Consider the following 17,400-nt stretch of genomic DNA (forward strand, 5'->3'; position numbering starts at 1 on the left):
TTGGGTTTCCCTTGGTCCGGTTTGTGTTTCACCTTCCCCTGCAAAGTTCTCAGACCGACACAAATCCTTGCTGCGTGATGCCTGAGGGAAGCACAAGTAATATGGCTGCTGCAAACATCCAAGGACTACTGTTGAAAAGATGACTCCTGCCAGTTTTGGAAGTCAGCCTTGCCCCCTCTTAGACACAGCTGTTCAGCCTTGGGGGAGGACAATCTGGCTGCATACTGGGTTGCTAGCAACTGCCCATGTCTCTTCCTGCCCAAACAGTTGAGTTCCAGATCATTGGCAATGCCGCTGTTTGCTTAGCTCATCCCAGAGCAAAGTGGCTGATTAGCACTGAGTTGAAAAATGGAGTGGGCCCCATTGAAGACTGATATTTTGCTGGGATCCAGACTGGCTCTCCCAGCACTTAGATTCAGTCCTTCGTGGGGATGCAGAGCTTTACATATGCAGAGCTTTACATACTGTGTGTGTCGGGCTTATGTTTCTGCTCCAAGTACAGCGGAACTCTGCAAGTTCATAACTGCACACTATATACTTACTGGCATATTTGTATATATGATTTGCTTGTGCCAGTATGGAAAGAGATGAAGAATAATGCTCTTTTATGTTGGTGCCTTCCTCAGCACTCCTGGGGCTGCTGTGAAGGCACCAGCATTACCTGCACACTCTCAAGCTTCTTATTGAAGCCGTGCGAACAAAACTTTAGCCAAAGTTCTTTGAGTCCTGAAGCATACACATGAATAGTGCAGGCACTAAACATATGCAGCCCTAAGCACGGATGCCCCTTGGATGCTTGCAAACAACCACCTTCCTTTCTCTGCAGACCGAGTGCTTCAACTACATCCGTTTCCTGCAGACCTACAATAGCTCTCACATGTACACCTGCGGCACTTACGCCTTCCAGCCCAAATGTGCCTACATTGTGAGTATTAAGAGGGCGCTGTCATGGGTGCGAACATGTTAATGTGTTTAGTGTAGTGCAGGTGGTCACCTGCTCAATTCCATAACGACCATCTCTCTCTCTCTCTTTGTGATTCCTTTTTCAGGATCTGGCCAGTTTCTCTCTCAACAGGCTGTCCTTTGAAGATGGCAAGGGGAAGTGTCCTTATGACCCTGCCAAGGGACACACAGGCCTCATTGTGGGTAAGATCCATAGTTGGACGAAGACATTTAGCATCCATTGTGGAAAATCCCCATGAGAATCACCTTCCTGCTATCCCTCTATCAAGTTATATGGTCTGCTGCAATGTTCTCTCGTGCTAGGACTGTTGGAATGAATTGCGCAAGATAAACTGTTAATAGGATTATGCCTCCTGGGCCTGATTGATGTTTATTGCTTTGCCACCCTTGATGGGGCCGCAGATCTGCCACCCAGGGCAGCCTCACCTTCCTTTATGGCCTCCGGCACTCCTGGCACTTGGGAATGACCTGCTGTAAGCCCAGCCTGCCCATCCATGGGAAGCAGAGTGTTGCTGAAGTGTAATTACTTGCTTTCCTGGGATATGTGGCATTCCTGGAGACTGGACTGTGTGCAGCACCATTCTGTGGAGGCTCCTGCTGTTTGCAGAGAGCAGAGATTTCTCTCCCTCTTCTAACCAATGGTTAATAGCTGTGAGTTCCAATAGCCTAAGTTAGCAATCATTGGACTAGAGCATACTGGCTCCCAATCTGTTTCTGGGCACAGTTTAAGGTGTTTATATTGACCTATATGTGACCAAGGAGCAGTAGTGGTTAAGAGCAGGTGTACTCTAATCTGAAGGGACCGGGTTTGATTCCCCGCTCTGCCGCCTGAGCTGTGGAGGCTTATCTGGGGAATTCAGATTAGCCTGTGCACTCCAACACATGCCAGCTGGGTGACCTTGGGCTAGTCACAGCTTCTCGGAGCTCTCTCAGCCCCACCCACCTCACAGGGTGTTTGTTGTGAGAGGGGAAGGGCAAGGAGTTTGTAAGCCCCTTTGAGTCTCCTATAGGAGAGAAAGGGGGGATCTCAATCCAACTCTTCTTCTCTTCTTCTTCAAAGCCAGTGGGACAGATCAGCCATTTAACTTAATGGGAAAGAACCCAGGGGACCACTCTATTCATCCTTGGCTGGCTGCTGGCATCCAGGAGTAAGAAAAAGCCAAGCCTCAGCAGTTTTGATAGCACCTCAGGGGCTGCTTGGCCTCGACCATTCACCGTGCTTTATGGTACGGTGGCTGGTTACCTCATTGTGCCATAAGGGCCACTTAACTTGCTTTGGACCTGGCCCACTTTAACACTCCACAGTCTGACCTTGGGAACCATGCAGATTTTGCATCTCTCTGCCTTGGACTTGCAAAATGCCCACGGCCTGCCAAAAATTACACTTGCTCAAACATACATGTCAGTTGATTGTCAGTTGATTGTGGCCTAGAAGGGAAAGGAGCAACTTTTGCAAAGATTCCTCACCTAGAGGGCACTCACTTCAGGTGACTGACAGTTTGCTAGCGTGCTCTCCCTGTTTCTATCTTGGACCTTGGGGTTGCCTCTGACTTAGGCTCGCTTCTTCTTTTTGGACCCCTTCAGATGGAGATCTGTATTCAGCAACACTCAACAACTTTCTGGGTACCGAGCCTGTGATCCTGCGCAACTTGGGCTCTCGCTCTTCTGTCAAAACGGAGTACTTGCCTACCTGGCTCAATGGTGAGATGATGTCCTGGGCAGAAGGGGTCTGCATGCAGCGCTTTAATGCATCGTGGCTATTTTTGAGTTGCGTGATTTGAGTGATGGGTTCTAGGGAAAGATCTCGACCAGCCCGTAGGCGCAGCTAATATAGATCATGCCTGTCAACATCAGATTAGATAACCTGAAGGAACCCCCACCCCCTCTTTCTGTGTCTCAGTACTTCATTTGGTTCCATCTGAAAGCATTCTCTGAAAAGGCAGAAGGGAGTGGTCGCTGGCCACTCGTGCCCGACAGTATATTACACTTGCCACACGAGGGCCGCTCTTTCACCGTGGGAATTATGACAGTGGCATCCCTGTGATAAGCAGATAATGGGGCAGCAAATGTGCCTGCAGAGTTGTATCTCCTGATTGCTAGTATATCACCCTTTATCCTGCCTGCAGAGTTGTATCTCCTGATTGCTAGTATATCACCCAGTGGCATCCCGAAATGGCTTAACAGCATTCTCCTCTTCTCCATTTTATCCTCACAACTAGTAGGCTAGACTGAGTGTGTGTGACTGAGCCAGGCTCACCCAGGCAGAGTGGAGGTTCATACCTAGATATCCCAGATCCTAGTTTCACACTCTGGCCATTACTTCATACTGGTGCCCGTTGCATGTGTGCTTTCTGCCCATTCCAGTGTCTCTGCTTGTTAGAGGGAGAGTCCTTAGCAGACAGATGTTTTGTGTGGTGGGCTCTTCCACTTGGGGAGTGTAATATTTAGCTAGTAGCTTCTCAGTGAGCTTCGTGACTAAACAAGGATTTGAACCAGGATCCTCCACAGTCAAATGTTGACACCCTTATCCAATTTTCTACCATGCTAAGTATGGAAAAGAAGTCAGACAACAAAATAAACTTTTTTACTACTAAAAAAGACCCATGTAATGGATGGATTCCAGCTTGTAGTATCTGTGCACATGTGTGGTTTTTGGAAGGGACCAAACAGGCTGCATTTGGCTGCAGTCTCAGCCAACTGATCTGTCTCTTTGCTCATTTGTAGAACCCCACTTTGTGGGCTCGGCTTACATCCAGGAAAGTCTAGGAAGTGAGAGCGGAGATGATGACAAGGTCTACTTCTTCTTCAGCGAGCGGGCCTTGGAGTATGACTGTGACACAGAGCACCTGGTGGCCCGGGTAGCCAGAGTCTGCAAGGTAAGTGGGCCCTATTGAGAAGGCTGCAATCTCCCATATAGGGTTGTTGTAAGGCTCAAAAATGGTAATGCATTGGAAGTGTTAGGGGAAATTATCTGGGGGACAAAATATTGTCCAAAATAAAGATGAGTGCACTTGCGCTTGCTCAAATTCAGACCTGCCTCCCTTGGAGTTGAGCCCAGCCAGTTTTTTTTAGTCAATCTCCAGCATTTCCCATCAGTGCTACCACCCCCATCACATATGGCTTCTGTGAGTGGAAGCCCCATGATTATTAGCATAGCCCGCTCAAATAGCCAGGAAGAATTTGTTTGGATTCAGCCTTTTAGTTCCATGCTGTCAGGCTATAAGTTGTTTGTTCCCACAGACAGAGAGCTCACTCTGTCACACGCAGCTTATGTTGTCCAGTAAAGGAGCACACAGATTGATGGTGCACTATTTAATAAGAAAGGGCTTTAGTCTCAGGGTGCCTCGCTGGCAAAGGCAGTCTTCCCCATAAAAGTTTTTATTTACCTGTAGGGGGATTTGGGTGGTGCCCGCACACTGCAGAAGAAGTGGACGACGTTTCTGAAGGCACGGTTGGTGTGCTCCATTCCAGAGCAGCAACTCCATTTCAACCGGATTCAGGGGTCCTACACACTGAGCGGGGACTACTGGCGTGACACCAGCTTCTTCGGGGTCTTCCAGGCACGCTGGTAAGGCAGCATGGAGCTTCTTTGGAATTTCTCTGAGGGGTGGCAGACTGAGAGCCAATGTGGTGTAGTGGTTAAGAGCAGGTGCACTCTAATCTGGAGAACCGGGTTTGATTCCCTGCTCTGCCACTTAAGCTGTGAAGGCTTATCTGGTGAACCAGATTAGCTTGTGTACTCCAACACATGCCAGCTGGGTGACCTTGGGCTAGTCACAATTCTTCAGAGCTCTCTCAGCCCCACCCACATCACAGGGTGTTTGTGGGGTGCGGGGAGGGAAAGGAGTTTGTAAGCCGCTTTGAGTCTCCTTACAGGAGAAAGGGGAGATATAAATCCAAACTCTTTTTCTTCTTCTGCCTTGCTGACTGTCAGGGTTACATATTAGCTTTCATTCTCTGAAAGCATAAATTTCCAACAAAAGGTGGAAAGACTAGAAGTCAGCAGTGTGAAAAATCATTGCATTTTTAACACAAATCAAGTTTCTAGCCCTCATGGCCACAAAAGTTGAGCTTGGATTTCTGCAATTCCTGCTTGAAGGTTCAGAAGCTAAATACAAGGCTAGGAGTGTGTGGCTTCAGTGTTTTGTGGCTAAGCTAAAATCAGTTAATCCAGAACCGAAAAAAGTTGTGCGGTATTTAAAACAGCCATGTGGATTGGTCAAAGTGTACATCAGCTGCAGAACAGAGTTGTTCTTGGTTCTGATTTTGGATTCCCTTGGCTGTGTCCTTGAGGCCTCTCCATCCTTTCCTTGCTGAGCAATTCAGCCCCATTTTGGGGGTCAGAGAACAGTTTCTTCCTGGCGGTTGTCTCTGCATCAGACAAACAGGAATAACTGTAGGATTCTTTACTGCAGCACATAAAAGCCCAGGGTTACAAAAGAAACCTGGGGATGGATGGCAGGCTCAGGGACAAGCACCAGGATTGAAATCCTTGGTGAGGCTTCTACTGCCCATGCCACCGTAACAGCTATGAAACCTTTTCTGCCTTGACTGGCTGTTAACCCTGGCTCCGTTTCCTTGCAGGGGAGGAGTGGATGTTTCTGCTGTCTGCCAATACCAGATTGAGGATGTGCAGAAAGTGTTTGAAGGACCCTACAAAGAGTACAGGGAGCAGTCCCAGAAGTGGGGTCGATACTCAGACCAAGTGCCAACCCCCAGGCCTGGATCTGTAAGTACTGCCAGGGGAGGAAATGCCCTGTTGTCCGCTGTTCCTGCCACCTCCAGAGGCACAATGCCTCTTCATGTGTTTCATTGCTGCCCCCTCCTGGACTGTGAACAGGAGAGGTACTTGTTCCTTTTTCATGATCTCCTGTGCACAGACTGATACCGTCACAGGCTTTGAAACATTTCCCCACAATAGATTTATCATAGACACATTCATTCCAACATGCTTATTTTTTCCAGTATGCATTCCTAACTTTTTAAAATTGTGTAGCAGCATAATGAAAACTCGGAGCATTCATTGAAAAAAATCTGAACCCTACTCATTGATGGAACTGTTCTGCAGAATCGTGGTTACTGTGGAATTGGCTCAGATTTATTAAACTTGCATGGAAGTGTGATCTTGAGCTGGTGGGACTTTTCCTGCTGCTCTCCAGTGTGGCCATATTGGAGCAGACACCACACTCCTTTAGGCTTACAGGTCAGCTGTCCCTGCAAAGAGGCAAACTCTTGCCACGTGTTCATAGTCCTTGGCTGCTTAGTAGCCTATATTCCTTCACCTAGAGGTTAAACATTAAAGGCAGGGGAACTGGGATCTAAACCTGCTTCGAAACTGTACTATGCACTGTACTTGTGTCCAGAAACTAGAGTGGCAGACTGGCCTTACTCGGGATGAGGGAAGGGCACTCAAAGGCACCACTTTCAAAGAATCTTTTCAGAGCTGAACAAATTTGAAACTGATGTTCAAGTCGCACCTTCTCCCATTCTTTACAGTGTATCACTGGCTGGCACCGGCACAACAACTTCCACACGTCCATGGAGCTGCCGGACAACACCCTCAACTTTGCCAAGAAGCACCCGCTGATGGATGAGGGGGTGGCACCCCTTGGAAACCGGCCCTTGCTGGTCAAGAAGGATGCCAACTTCACCCAGCTGGTGGTAGAGCGAGTGCACGCCCTGGACGGCAAAGCCTACGAAGTGCTGTTTATTGGAACAGGTACAGAACTAGGAGACCCACAGGTCCATGGACAGGGAATGCTTCTTGTAGAAGCGTTCATGTTCAACTCCCAGTATTCTTTAAAGGATCTCACTAAGAAGGACTGGTAAAGATCCCCTGGCAGAGGTTTTGGATTCCTATTGGGATGTATGCAATCCATTTTTTAAAAAATCCACACCAAAAAATTGTACTTTTGCAGCAGGTTTAAATTGAACACATTTGTTTGATGTGCATATTTTCTTTTTGTCTAACGCATTCCAAGGACCTATGAAGTACATGAAGCCCCCCTTGGCAATTTTGTACACCCTTCTGGATTCTGAGTTGTCAGCAGACGTTGCTGTGTGCTTATCATATCATTTGCAGCCTTATGTTTCTTTTTTTGAAAACCTAAAACTGACTATGTATAAGGCATCTTTATATATTTAGAAAGGAAATGAGGTGACCCCAGAAGAGGCCAGATGTCAGAAATCACTGCTGCATTTCAGAGTTCACAAAATGAAGCCATCAAAAGGCGTCTTAATAAACCAATTAAACTATTTATAGGATTTATAGACTGCCTTTCCCCACATGAAATGTGCCAGATGGTAGAAAGAACCACAATATCCTTTATATCATAGAACAATCAGCAAATAAAATCCACATCAAGCTGTCCTAAGCAGAACTGACTTCCACCCTTTTTCTAAAAACCACCGAAGAAGGAGAACTTTCACATTCCAAGGACAATCCATTCTGCAAACATCCGAGCTGTTACACAACATGTCTTAGCTAAGAGGCCAGTGCAGATAGAAGTCCCTAGGAGAGGGAGTCATAAGAAGAAGCGGCTGTGAGGGGTTTAACACAGGGATATATACACAGGAACACAGGGATATATAACAGGAGGACAGGCCTTCAGAGATATGAGTCCCAGCCAGTAGAAGGATGTTAAAAGAGAAACATTTTGGTACACATTGGTACATATGTATATATATATGGCTTGCATGCATAAAGTCCCAGATTCAGTCTCTGGCATTGTCCCATAACAAGGGTGGGAATGACCCCTGCCTGGGTCTCTGGAGAGCTGTTGTCAGAGAAAACAGATGATACAGAAGGGGCGATATACTTGGTTCACTAAAGGCAGCTTTGTATGTTCATGGCATTTCCAAGAGGATGGTTGCTGCTGCTTACTGGAGGTTGTGGACATAAATTGTCCCATGGGCACTATTTTTGGTGAGATTGGTGCACCATAGTTGAAACTGCCTGATCCATCTGGCTGAGTATTGCCTTCTCTGATTGGCAGCAGTCCTCCAAGGCATCAGAAAGAGAAGGGTTTTTCCTTAGATCTTTAAGTGGAAATACTGGGCATTGAACTTGGGACATCCTGTATGTATTCTACCACTGATTCTGGTTTTGATGCATGGGGTACTTCTCGGGAGGAAGAGCTGTGGGATCAGTAATGTGCAAAAGAGAGGGTCGCTTTGATAGGGAAGATAAGGTCTACCTTCCCTCCTCACCCAGTTCTTTCATGTGACAGTCTGTAGCCATGACCTCCTCCCCTGTTTTGGGTCTTTTGCAGATGATGGCTGGTTGCACAAAGCTGTGATGTTGCCCTCAGGTGTCCATCTTATTGAAGAGCTGCAGATCTTTGACCAAGCCCAGCCTGTCAAGAGCCTGGTGCTATCCCCACAGAAGGTAAAAAAGGCCTTTGAGAAGAAGAGTTGGTTTTTATACGCTGCCTTTCTCTACTGAAAGGAGTCTCAAATCAGCTTACAATCAATCCCCCCCCCCCCCCCCCTCCCCCCCCCCCCCCCCGGTTCTGACAATACTTTGACTAGTCCAGCAGGCTTCAAGTGGAGGAGTGCGGCATCAAACCTGGTTCTCCAGATAAGAGTTGGCTGCTCTTAACTACTATACCATTCTGGCTCTCTTAGTAGCAGTCCTTGACTCCTGCAAGTGCCTCGGTAACCTTAGAGAGGCCCCTTGAAGTCGCTCTCACAGGAATGTCAGATGCTCTGTGTTTTTGGTGCAGTCACTATGTGCCAAATGCCAGACCTTCTGTCACCTTGGTGGTGCTGCAACATTAAGGCTGCCGTCTCCTGTTATATCTCCAACAGTCAAGATTAGCTAGCTGTTGTCAGAGGGGTTGATGTCATTACCAGTTTCAAGCCGGTCACTTCTGCTAGCTCCACACCTCTGTACGGGTTTCGGCTCGCTTCTACTCTACAGGAGGGAGACCGGAGTAGGCAAGGAATTGGGGAATGGGCATGGTATGGTGACCAGAGAATGGTATGTTGTGCAGCATGAGAGGTTGGGAAATGTAGCTACAGAAAAGGCGATGGAATTGTGTAGGTTGCTCTGATCCCCATGAAAACCATCTTCACTCCATTCTGATTTCTAAGATTTCAGCAGAAATGGCATGTGTACATCCATAGCTTTCTCTGCATTTGGGTGTAAAAAGCAAACACATGAAAGCTTGGATTCTTGGGATGCCACATTTGCATGAGAAGTTTAAACTAGTGAGGCAAGTGCATAAAAAATAGCAGCCCAAGAAGGGAAATGTTAGAGGGCCCTCCAGTTGCTTCCTACAAAAATAAGTGCTGGGGGAAAGAGGGGTGTCTCCAGATGCCCCTCCAGCTGTGACACTCTTCCCTCTCTTTCACAGAGGGTGCTGTTTGCTGGTTCCCACTCCCAAGTCACCCAGCTTCCTGTAGCCGATTGCAGCAAGTATCACTCCTGTGCCGACTGTATCCTTGCCAAAGACCCCTACTGTGCCTGGAGCAGGAATGGGAGTTCCTGTGTTCGCATTGACACCTATGACGGGTAAGCAGTGGATTGATTGGCTGGTATCAGTTTGGTCCTTGGGAGTAATTTTAAAAAAAGAGCTGTAGAGAGCAATTCGTAGGATGCCGTGGTCCTGCAGCATCTATTCCAGGAGCCCTGTTTCCCAATCTTTACCAAATCCTATCCATCTGTTTACAAGCTTGACCCAAGATGTCTAGAAACTTGCTTTTTGAAAAAGCAGACAGCATCAGTTGCAGTCTCAGGCTGCCAAACCTGTACACGCTTTTTTCCCTGTACAAGGAATCTACTTGTGTGGACAATGTGGACAGATCCTGGTGGGGTCTCGCCACCTTGCCATTCCACTGTGATCAGCTCTTCTCAGCAGTTCTCAGCCATGGAATGCAGTTTTGTGCCACCATTCTGACATGCCAGTGTTTTGCTGTTCTAGGTCCTCGATGCTCTTCCAGGATTTGGGAGTGCAGCCAGCAATCTGCAGCCCCATGCGTGCAGTCAGGCCAGGTGAGTCATTCATTGCATTTGTTGCTCTCTCTAAACGACACTGTTGTGGCTACGCTACTGCATCCCTGGCTTCTCCGGGGATGTGTGTGTTTTTGCCTGTGTTTTTTTGTTAGGTGTGTTTTTGCCTGTGTTTCTGGTACTGAAATTACCAAGGATCGGCACTGTAGGACAGAGATTGTGATGTGGCATCCTGTAGGGAGTCTCACTGAAAAGAATATCTTCATTGATCCTCTCAATATAATAGAGAACGTTAGCATGAGTCCACATAATAACATTCTCATATAGCAATGTGTACTGTGTCCACCTGCTTCAGTTGGGCTAGATCTCCTTAAATTCCAATGCTATGTACTGCTGGAACTTTCCAATACACGTAGAGGTGTTAATATGTTCAGCAAGGCATTTTCCTGATCCACATGGCATCTCACAGTTCTTTGTAGCTTTATTTATGCTCAGTAATCCTTTTAAAATTAGGTTTGGGCAAGGTGTGTGTGAAGGTGACCACTGTTCCAGTTACAATGATGAATATTGTTTTCTCCCCATCGGGGAGTCAAAAAGAATGACCTCTTCGTCAAATGTTTTGTTTTGATTTTTTTAATCATGCATTTTAATTGTGCACACAACTGTGCACATTCCTAGTTGATAGTGATTCTTTCCACTTTTCTGTGCCTGCTATGTCCTTTGAGCTTGATCAGTTCTACTCAGAAATAGTGAACCTGGCTTAGCTGTAAGCATGGTTTTGGCTTGGCTCCAAGCTCTCCCCTACATACTCAGGTTCCATTAAGAAGTCCTGTCCATCCATTGTTTATGGAAGTTCCCTTAGGAAGCAGGGAACACAGCTTGGTTGCCAGCATGTAGGAAATAACTCAGCTATGTTTCCTTTCGTGGCATCACATCCCACGACAGGCTCATTTATACGCCTGCTGTGCCACTCTGGGTTAAATTTCATTAGCGATGGTTGGCATAATCCAATCAATGGAAATGTAGCTGTGAGAAGACAGGGCCTCTGCCAGATTGAGATATGAAATGTATTGCTGGGGGGAAAGGGAAATTTTCCGTGAGACGCGGCTGATAACTTCAACACTTCAACACTTTGCAGTTCTGGGCTTGTGATTTCAGCTGCCATCACTCAGTCATGAATCTTGGCTTCAAGCCATGTTCTTTTGGCATAAAATGAGCATTACTGAATATGCAAATAAGTGAACATGTGACTTTTTATTATTGATTTAAAGACATACAGAAGGCAAACATACAAAAAGATAGGAAAAACCACAACAAATATGATGGGGGGGGGGAGGACTCCTGATTTCGTTCTTCTATTCTATTCTATTCTGTTTTTCATTTATTACCCGCCCTTTACTATAGTTTGCATTGAGTATAAAACACACTTCAAAATTTACTACTTGTTCCATAGCTGAAGTTGTAAAAACAAATTCTTAACTTATTATTACTAATAAGGTTCACACTTTTCTCTTATACTTTTCTTTTTCTATTCCTCAAATCCACACATAATTAATTCAGTTTAAATGTAGTCTGTGTCAAAAACCACCAAGGCGGCTTTCACCACACGAAGCATTATTTAGAAGTGACGTGATACTTGAAAACAGATGGATACCATCTTGTGAGATTTCGGACATTTTACAAGGGGGAATTCAAGAGATCAATTATCAGAAAAAGCAAATACTTGCAATTGGGTTTTTTTTTATGCAGTACTATTGGATAGATTTGAAACAGATAAAAGATCTCATGTTTTTGAAGGCTTGGGCGGCCCAATCCAGGACAGTTTCATGGCAGCCATTCCACCCCCAAAGCGGTTTCAGGCGGCTTGGGAAGCAAGAAGATTGTATCAGAAATTCTTGGTTGCCCTGAAGATCCCCTATGCAGCCCAGAGGAGCTGTGTGGCGTAGTGGTTAAGTGCTTGCACTGCCACTCACACGGTCAGGAGTTCGAGCCCCCTGTGGGTCAGACATCCTGGCAGCTGGCTCATGGTCCATCCGTTCAGCCATCCATCCGTTCCTTGGTCCGCAAATGAGTACCTAGCACATAGCTAGGGGAAAGCCAGGGAAAGCAATGGCAAACTACCCCACAAAAACGGCTTGCCTATGAAATCACTGCTTGCAGTGGTACCCCAGGGTCGAACACGACTGAAGGGGAAACTTTACCTTTATGCAGGCCAGGGGACTGAGCCTGCCTTTTTGCCGGTGTGAGTACACGCTGGCAAAAGGGGGTGTCCTCAAGCCAAAAGGCCGCAGGAAGGCAGCTAAAGTCTGCTGTACCCTGAAAACAACCCAGTCAGTGCCGGTGCAGGCTCCCAGAGGAGCGCTGACAGTGAGGCATGACGTCCAGGCCCTGGGCTGCTGGCTGCACGCCTCCCCTGTGCCAGCAGAAGTACCCCTGTGCAGCCCTGGATTAACCATGAAGCAAAATAAGCACCTGCGCAGGGCTTCCAAGTAAAGAGGGCCCCACAGAGTTTTTTCCCCTCCTCATCTCTGCTAAGTATTGAGGCAGATTTGTCATGTCAGATTAATTCTGAGGATGTGATCAAAGACTTTGCTATTAAAAAGGCAGGAGAAAACTTTGTAGTATAAATAGTTATAAGTAACAGTAAACGTCATTTCCCAGCTTTGATTCGTGTAAGTTAAAATGCTGCGCGTCTTCAAGGCAAGGAAGCAGTGGAAGAGCAGGTGTTTTGTTTCATACGAATAATGGTATTTATTCATTAGAATATATGTTTTACGGTTGACAACTGGTTTTTGTTTTGAATTACATATACAGTATACGGGGGTACCATAATCCTTGCAGCGCGTAGGGCCTCTAAAGGTCTTCATCCGGCCCTGGCCCTACATCAGCTTCCCTGCAAGTTTTGCTGGCACAAGTGGCAGTGATGTTTACACAGGGATCACACCACTTCTACTGCCCCCCCCCCCCCCCACACACACACACACTCTGCACTGTAGGACTGAATTTGAAGTGGAACTATGTATGAAGGATGATCATGTTATTGCTAAAATGTATACATTCCTGTTGAGAAGAAGGATGAGTGAAATGAATTGGTGTATGACAAATTGAGCCATCAACTGGATGTAATCTACAAAATGGAACAGTGGGAGAAAGTGTGGTTAAAGGGGCTTAAATTTACATTAAGCTTCAATTTTAAAGATAATTTCTATAAAATGATACATCATTGGTACATGTTGCCGGAGAAACTGGCAAAGATTTATAAACATTTTGAAAGTGGGCTGGAAACGTGATCATCATGAAGGGACTCTTTATGATTTATGGCAGGCTTCTACCAGCGCTAAATTTTTTGGATATATTCAACAATTCAGAACAGGATCTTTTAAGGGTAAAAAGGTATTTCACAATAATTTAAAAAGCAGGTGAGGGCAAAGTGTTTTGCACGGGTAAAATATAGTCGCTTTGTGTTGAGTGTCAGACATTGTTGAAATCCCCTTAAAAAGCGATTTACTGTATTATCTGGTTTTGGACCGTTAGCAAACAAGCTGTTGTCTTTTTGCTATGTGAGGATGGAACAGCTGGCTATCTCTGACACAGTTCATGAATATCTGCTTGATTTCAGTAAGGATGGTGTCTTCACACCATATAAAAGGAATGTTTGTGTGGGGAAGGAGGAGACACTCATGGCAGAGAATAAACTGTCTGGTCCAGTTTTCTGTGATTTTCTCCTTCCTCCGCCCTTTTCTTTTGAGTATTTCTTTTACTCTCTCCTCCCCTGGATTCCCCCTCAGACATATCTTTTAAATTGTTGTGGAGACACCTCTGTTACTGAAAACAGATAGATACTCACAATGGTGCTTGAGATAGCCAGCAATTCTGCCTTTACATAGTGAACTTGCTAACACATTTCTTACTTCAAACTTCCTCATCTAATTGTCCCAAACCAGATAATAAAACAGTCATAGTTTTTCAGGGGGTTTCAATACTGTTGCGGTCCTGGTACTTGCTGCAAAGTTCACGTGTCAGAATTTCAGTGTTTTATCTGTGCAAAATGTTTTGCCCTCACCCACTTTTAAATTGTTGTGAAGACACTTCCCAAAACTTGTACTTTAATGAAACCTTTCCAAATCACACATTTGGTTCCTCTGTTATTTGCATACTGGCAGTAAAGCCCGTTGTACAAGCAAATAAAAAGGCTGTAGAAAAATGTTGGGTTAAGGGTGCCCACCAAGGGAGCCAACCCCTCCTACCTTTCCTCTCCCCTCATCCTGTGTCACTAGCTCCCGCCTCCTTCTCCTCTTTCTGGATTCCTGTATCACTGTGAAACAGTTAACACAGTTGCAGCCATCTGTATTTGCACCTAGTCAGGCAGCTGCAGACAGTACAGTGGCTGTAATTATTCAGCAGTGAGGGAGAAGGGTGAGCATGCAAGAGTGAGTAACCACCACATTCCACTGTTTTATTTGTGTTGTTTTTCCTGTTCTATGTAAGCTCTGCCCCAAGCTGTGTGTGTGGCAATTGGCTGGAAGTGAGTCGTCGCCACCACAGCTAGCCTTTTGTATAATAGGATTCAACAATGTATACTTTATGCCAAAGGGATATGTTTATAGCCAAGGTATGCAACTGAGAGGGGGCAGTTGAAATCACAAGTCCAGAATTGCAGATTATTTTAGTGTTCTTGAATGAGGTTATTTACTCATTGTATGAGTAAGTACTTTCCTTTTTCAACCAGCTATCTAGCTAGGGATGGTCCTAGTCTCTTACCAAAACTCTACCTTTCTCTCCACAGCTGCCAAGATAATTGCCAAGAACATCACAGTGATGGCAGGCACGGACCTGGTGCTTCCTTGCCGCCTTACTTCGAACTTGGCCAAGTCCCGCTGGACCTTCAATGGTCAGGAGCTGCTTGAAGAGCAGACCTCAGTGTTGTATGACTCTCATCTCCAGGCCCTGATCATCTTGGGTGCTAGTCCAAGGCACACTGGTACCTACAAGTGCTCTCAGGTGGAAGAACGGAATGAACTGACAGCTGAAGGTTATGCTGTAGTGGTGGTCTCTGGCCCTGCCCTGTCACTGGAAGCACGGGCTCCCCTAGAGAACTTAGGCCTGGTGTGGATGGTGGTGATTGCTCTGGCAGCGGTGTGTTTGGTGCTTCTGCTGGTGGTGTTATCCTTAAGACGCAGACTGAAGGAGGAGCTTGAGAAGGGCTCCAAAGCTATTGAGAGCACTCTAGTCTACCCCATTGAGATACCAAAGGAGTCCAAGAGCCCCACCTTCATCCCCAGCACCACCTCAGACTCTGACGAGAAGCTATGGGACCCAGCCAGCTACTACTACTCAGATGGCTCCCTTAAGATTGTGCCCGGTCATGCTATGTGCCAGAATGGAGGCACCACCCCTTCTCCCACCACCAATGGCATCCCTGGCCAACCACTCCAGTCCCCGCCCCTCCATTCACCCAATCGCATCAACCTGGGCAACATTCGTGGCTCTTCTTCCAATGGCTACATCCGCCTCAACCTTGGTGCTGAAGAGCGGCCGGACTACAGTGACCTTGCGGAGGAGCTGCGCCGCAAACTCAAACAAAGGCAGGCACTGCCTGACTCCAACCCTGAGGAATCATCAGTATGAGCTGTGCTGTGGACATTTACCCTACACAACTACCTCATAAACAAGGCTGGGATCACTGCCCTTAGCCAGGACTACTTTTTAAAGAAATCCTATTTAAGGACTTGCTACAGGCATTCTTTTTCTAACGCCCTCTTTAAATCCTCAATTTTTATACACTCCCCATGCTCCTTTCCATGTTCTTCAGTGTTTTTTTTCAACTGTGCTTCCTTCTAGCACATTCCCGAGGACTGTATGGGAGATATTTTCATTCTTCCTTTGCCTTGGATGGTGAGTATGACCTCACTGACCCACTGATGTACCCATGGATGGACTGTTGGGCCAAACCCAGGCCTGTTTCTTGTTGTAGTGGCCAATGGTCACGTTTGATAGGTCATTGGAAAAGACTGGGCGTAGCCTGGTTCCCAGTACAAAGCTGCCATTGGCTCCTTGCTGTTCTGTGTCTCCCTTTTCTTTCACAAACTGCCCGATTACTACCAGCTGTTTGCAGTAGAGGGGCCAAGTTCGTGGAGTGGCTGCTTTCCCATGAATGGAACACTAGGAACAAGTGTGATGATCATATGAGTTTACCCCTCCAGCTCCTGTGGATCTCCTGTTTCTTGTGGGACTGGGCTTTTTAAAGGCAAATGAATTGTGCTCTTTTCCTAGGAAAAGAGGAGTGTGAGAATTGAGTCAGGCTCGAGACGTTGGATGCCTGAGGCAGACAATCCATGTGGCAAACCCTCCCCCCCCCGCCCCCCCATGTAAACACATGCACTAATGATCCCGGGACAGTCTAGGAGAAATTCTTCTTTACATTGACCTGGCTGGGAAGATGCAGGGTCATTTCACAGAGGCTTCTGGAGGGGAACCTCCTGCTGGGTCTAGCCTCAGGAGCCAAGCTGGTCCAAGTCCTACTCAGCTGCCTTTTATGGTTCTCCAAATCAGCCACATGCTGGGTTCACTGTGTATGTGTGAGAGAGAAACAAAACGATTTCCTTTTTTTATTTAACTGCTGTGACTAAACTGATCTTCCCTCTCCCCCCTTTTGGGGTGGGGAACATGCGGTGTAGATATCCCCATCCCTCTGGCTGTGGCTCTTCCTTACCCTTGCATGCCTCACACCAACAGCAGCTGGTTTCACACTCCTTCCCCTCTTTGTACCTTTTTTAAAATACGTGAGTAAATAATACATGAGAAAGGCTTGAGAAGAGCCCCACACCTGCCCCCCCCCCCAGGCCTACATCAATTCCAGTGTAATTTATTTGTTACTGAAATATATTTATTTGATGTAAATATCTGAATATTTTTATATTAATAAAGTTGAGAAAGAAAGAAAAAACCTCTGAGAAGCTTTGTAGGTTCCATGTTGCTCAGACCTCTCGTTCCTTTCCCCTGTTCAATAAAGGCCTTTACAGATTCTACTTCTTCAGAAGGGAAGTAGGCTGGATGTTTCCTTCAATCTGTCTAATAAGAAGAGGCTGTTCCCTGGGTGAATACCCAAACCCATACAGTGGGGCCAGCCACGCTACCATTTAGGTGTCCAAGACTGCACCTTCTCCTGGCCCTTGTGCTGCCCCTGGGCTCAACCTGGCTCAAACATACCACCAATTCTAATCTTAATGTTGCTGACCACCCCTGCACCTTCCCTGACTCTTTATAGGTCATCACCAGTTGATGAAATATAGCACCACCCCGTCACCAAGCAGTCCCATTAAGGGGACTGTTGCCAGCAACTGTTGCCAGGCCAGGCCCTCAGGCAAAAGAGGGGCATTTGTGAGAGGGCAGGGCAGACTGTTGGACTTGTGCATGTTTACACATAGCCCATGTAAGAGGGCAAACAGCAGGCTTGGGGGAGGACTCCAGGTTCTCCAAGCTGC

General features: G+C 46.6%; 1 protein-coding gene across 2 annotated transcripts in view; it reads left to right on the forward strand.

The window, feature by feature from the left end:
- Positions 1-16,862, forward strand: part of SEMA4C (semaphorin 4C) — a 63,099-nt gene extending 46,237 nt beyond the window's left edge. For both annotated transcript variants that reach the window (XM_048513065.1, XM_048513066.1), the window contains exons 5-15: positions 827-925; positions 1,050-1,146; positions 2,548-2,664; positions 3,688-3,839; positions 4,356-4,531; positions 5,548-5,692; positions 6,460-6,682; positions 8,235-8,350; positions 9,321-9,478; positions 9,888-9,958; positions 14,703-16,862. In XM_048513065.1, coding sequence (XP_048369022.1) covers positions 827-925; positions 1,050-1,146; positions 2,548-2,664; positions 3,688-3,839; positions 4,356-4,531; positions 5,548-5,692; positions 6,460-6,682; positions 8,235-8,350; positions 9,321-9,478; positions 9,888-9,958; positions 14,703-15,544 — 2,196 coding nt within the window. In that variant the 3' untranslated portion in view covers positions 15,545-16,862. The remainder of the gene's footprint in view (positions 1-826; positions 926-1,049; positions 1,147-2,547; positions 2,665-3,687; positions 3,840-4,355; positions 4,532-5,547; positions 5,693-6,459; positions 6,683-8,234; positions 8,351-9,320; positions 9,479-9,887; positions 9,959-14,702) is intronic.
- Positions 16,863-17,400: the final 538 nt, after the last annotated feature.

Source organism: Sphaerodactylus townsendi, linkage group LG12 (genome assembly GCF_021028975.2).
Source record: "Sphaerodactylus townsendi isolate TG3544 linkage group LG12, MPM_Stown_v2.3, whole genome shotgun sequence".
NCBI classification, from domain to species: Eukaryota; Metazoa; Chordata; class Lepidosauria; order Squamata; family Sphaerodactylidae; genus Sphaerodactylus; species Sphaerodactylus townsendi.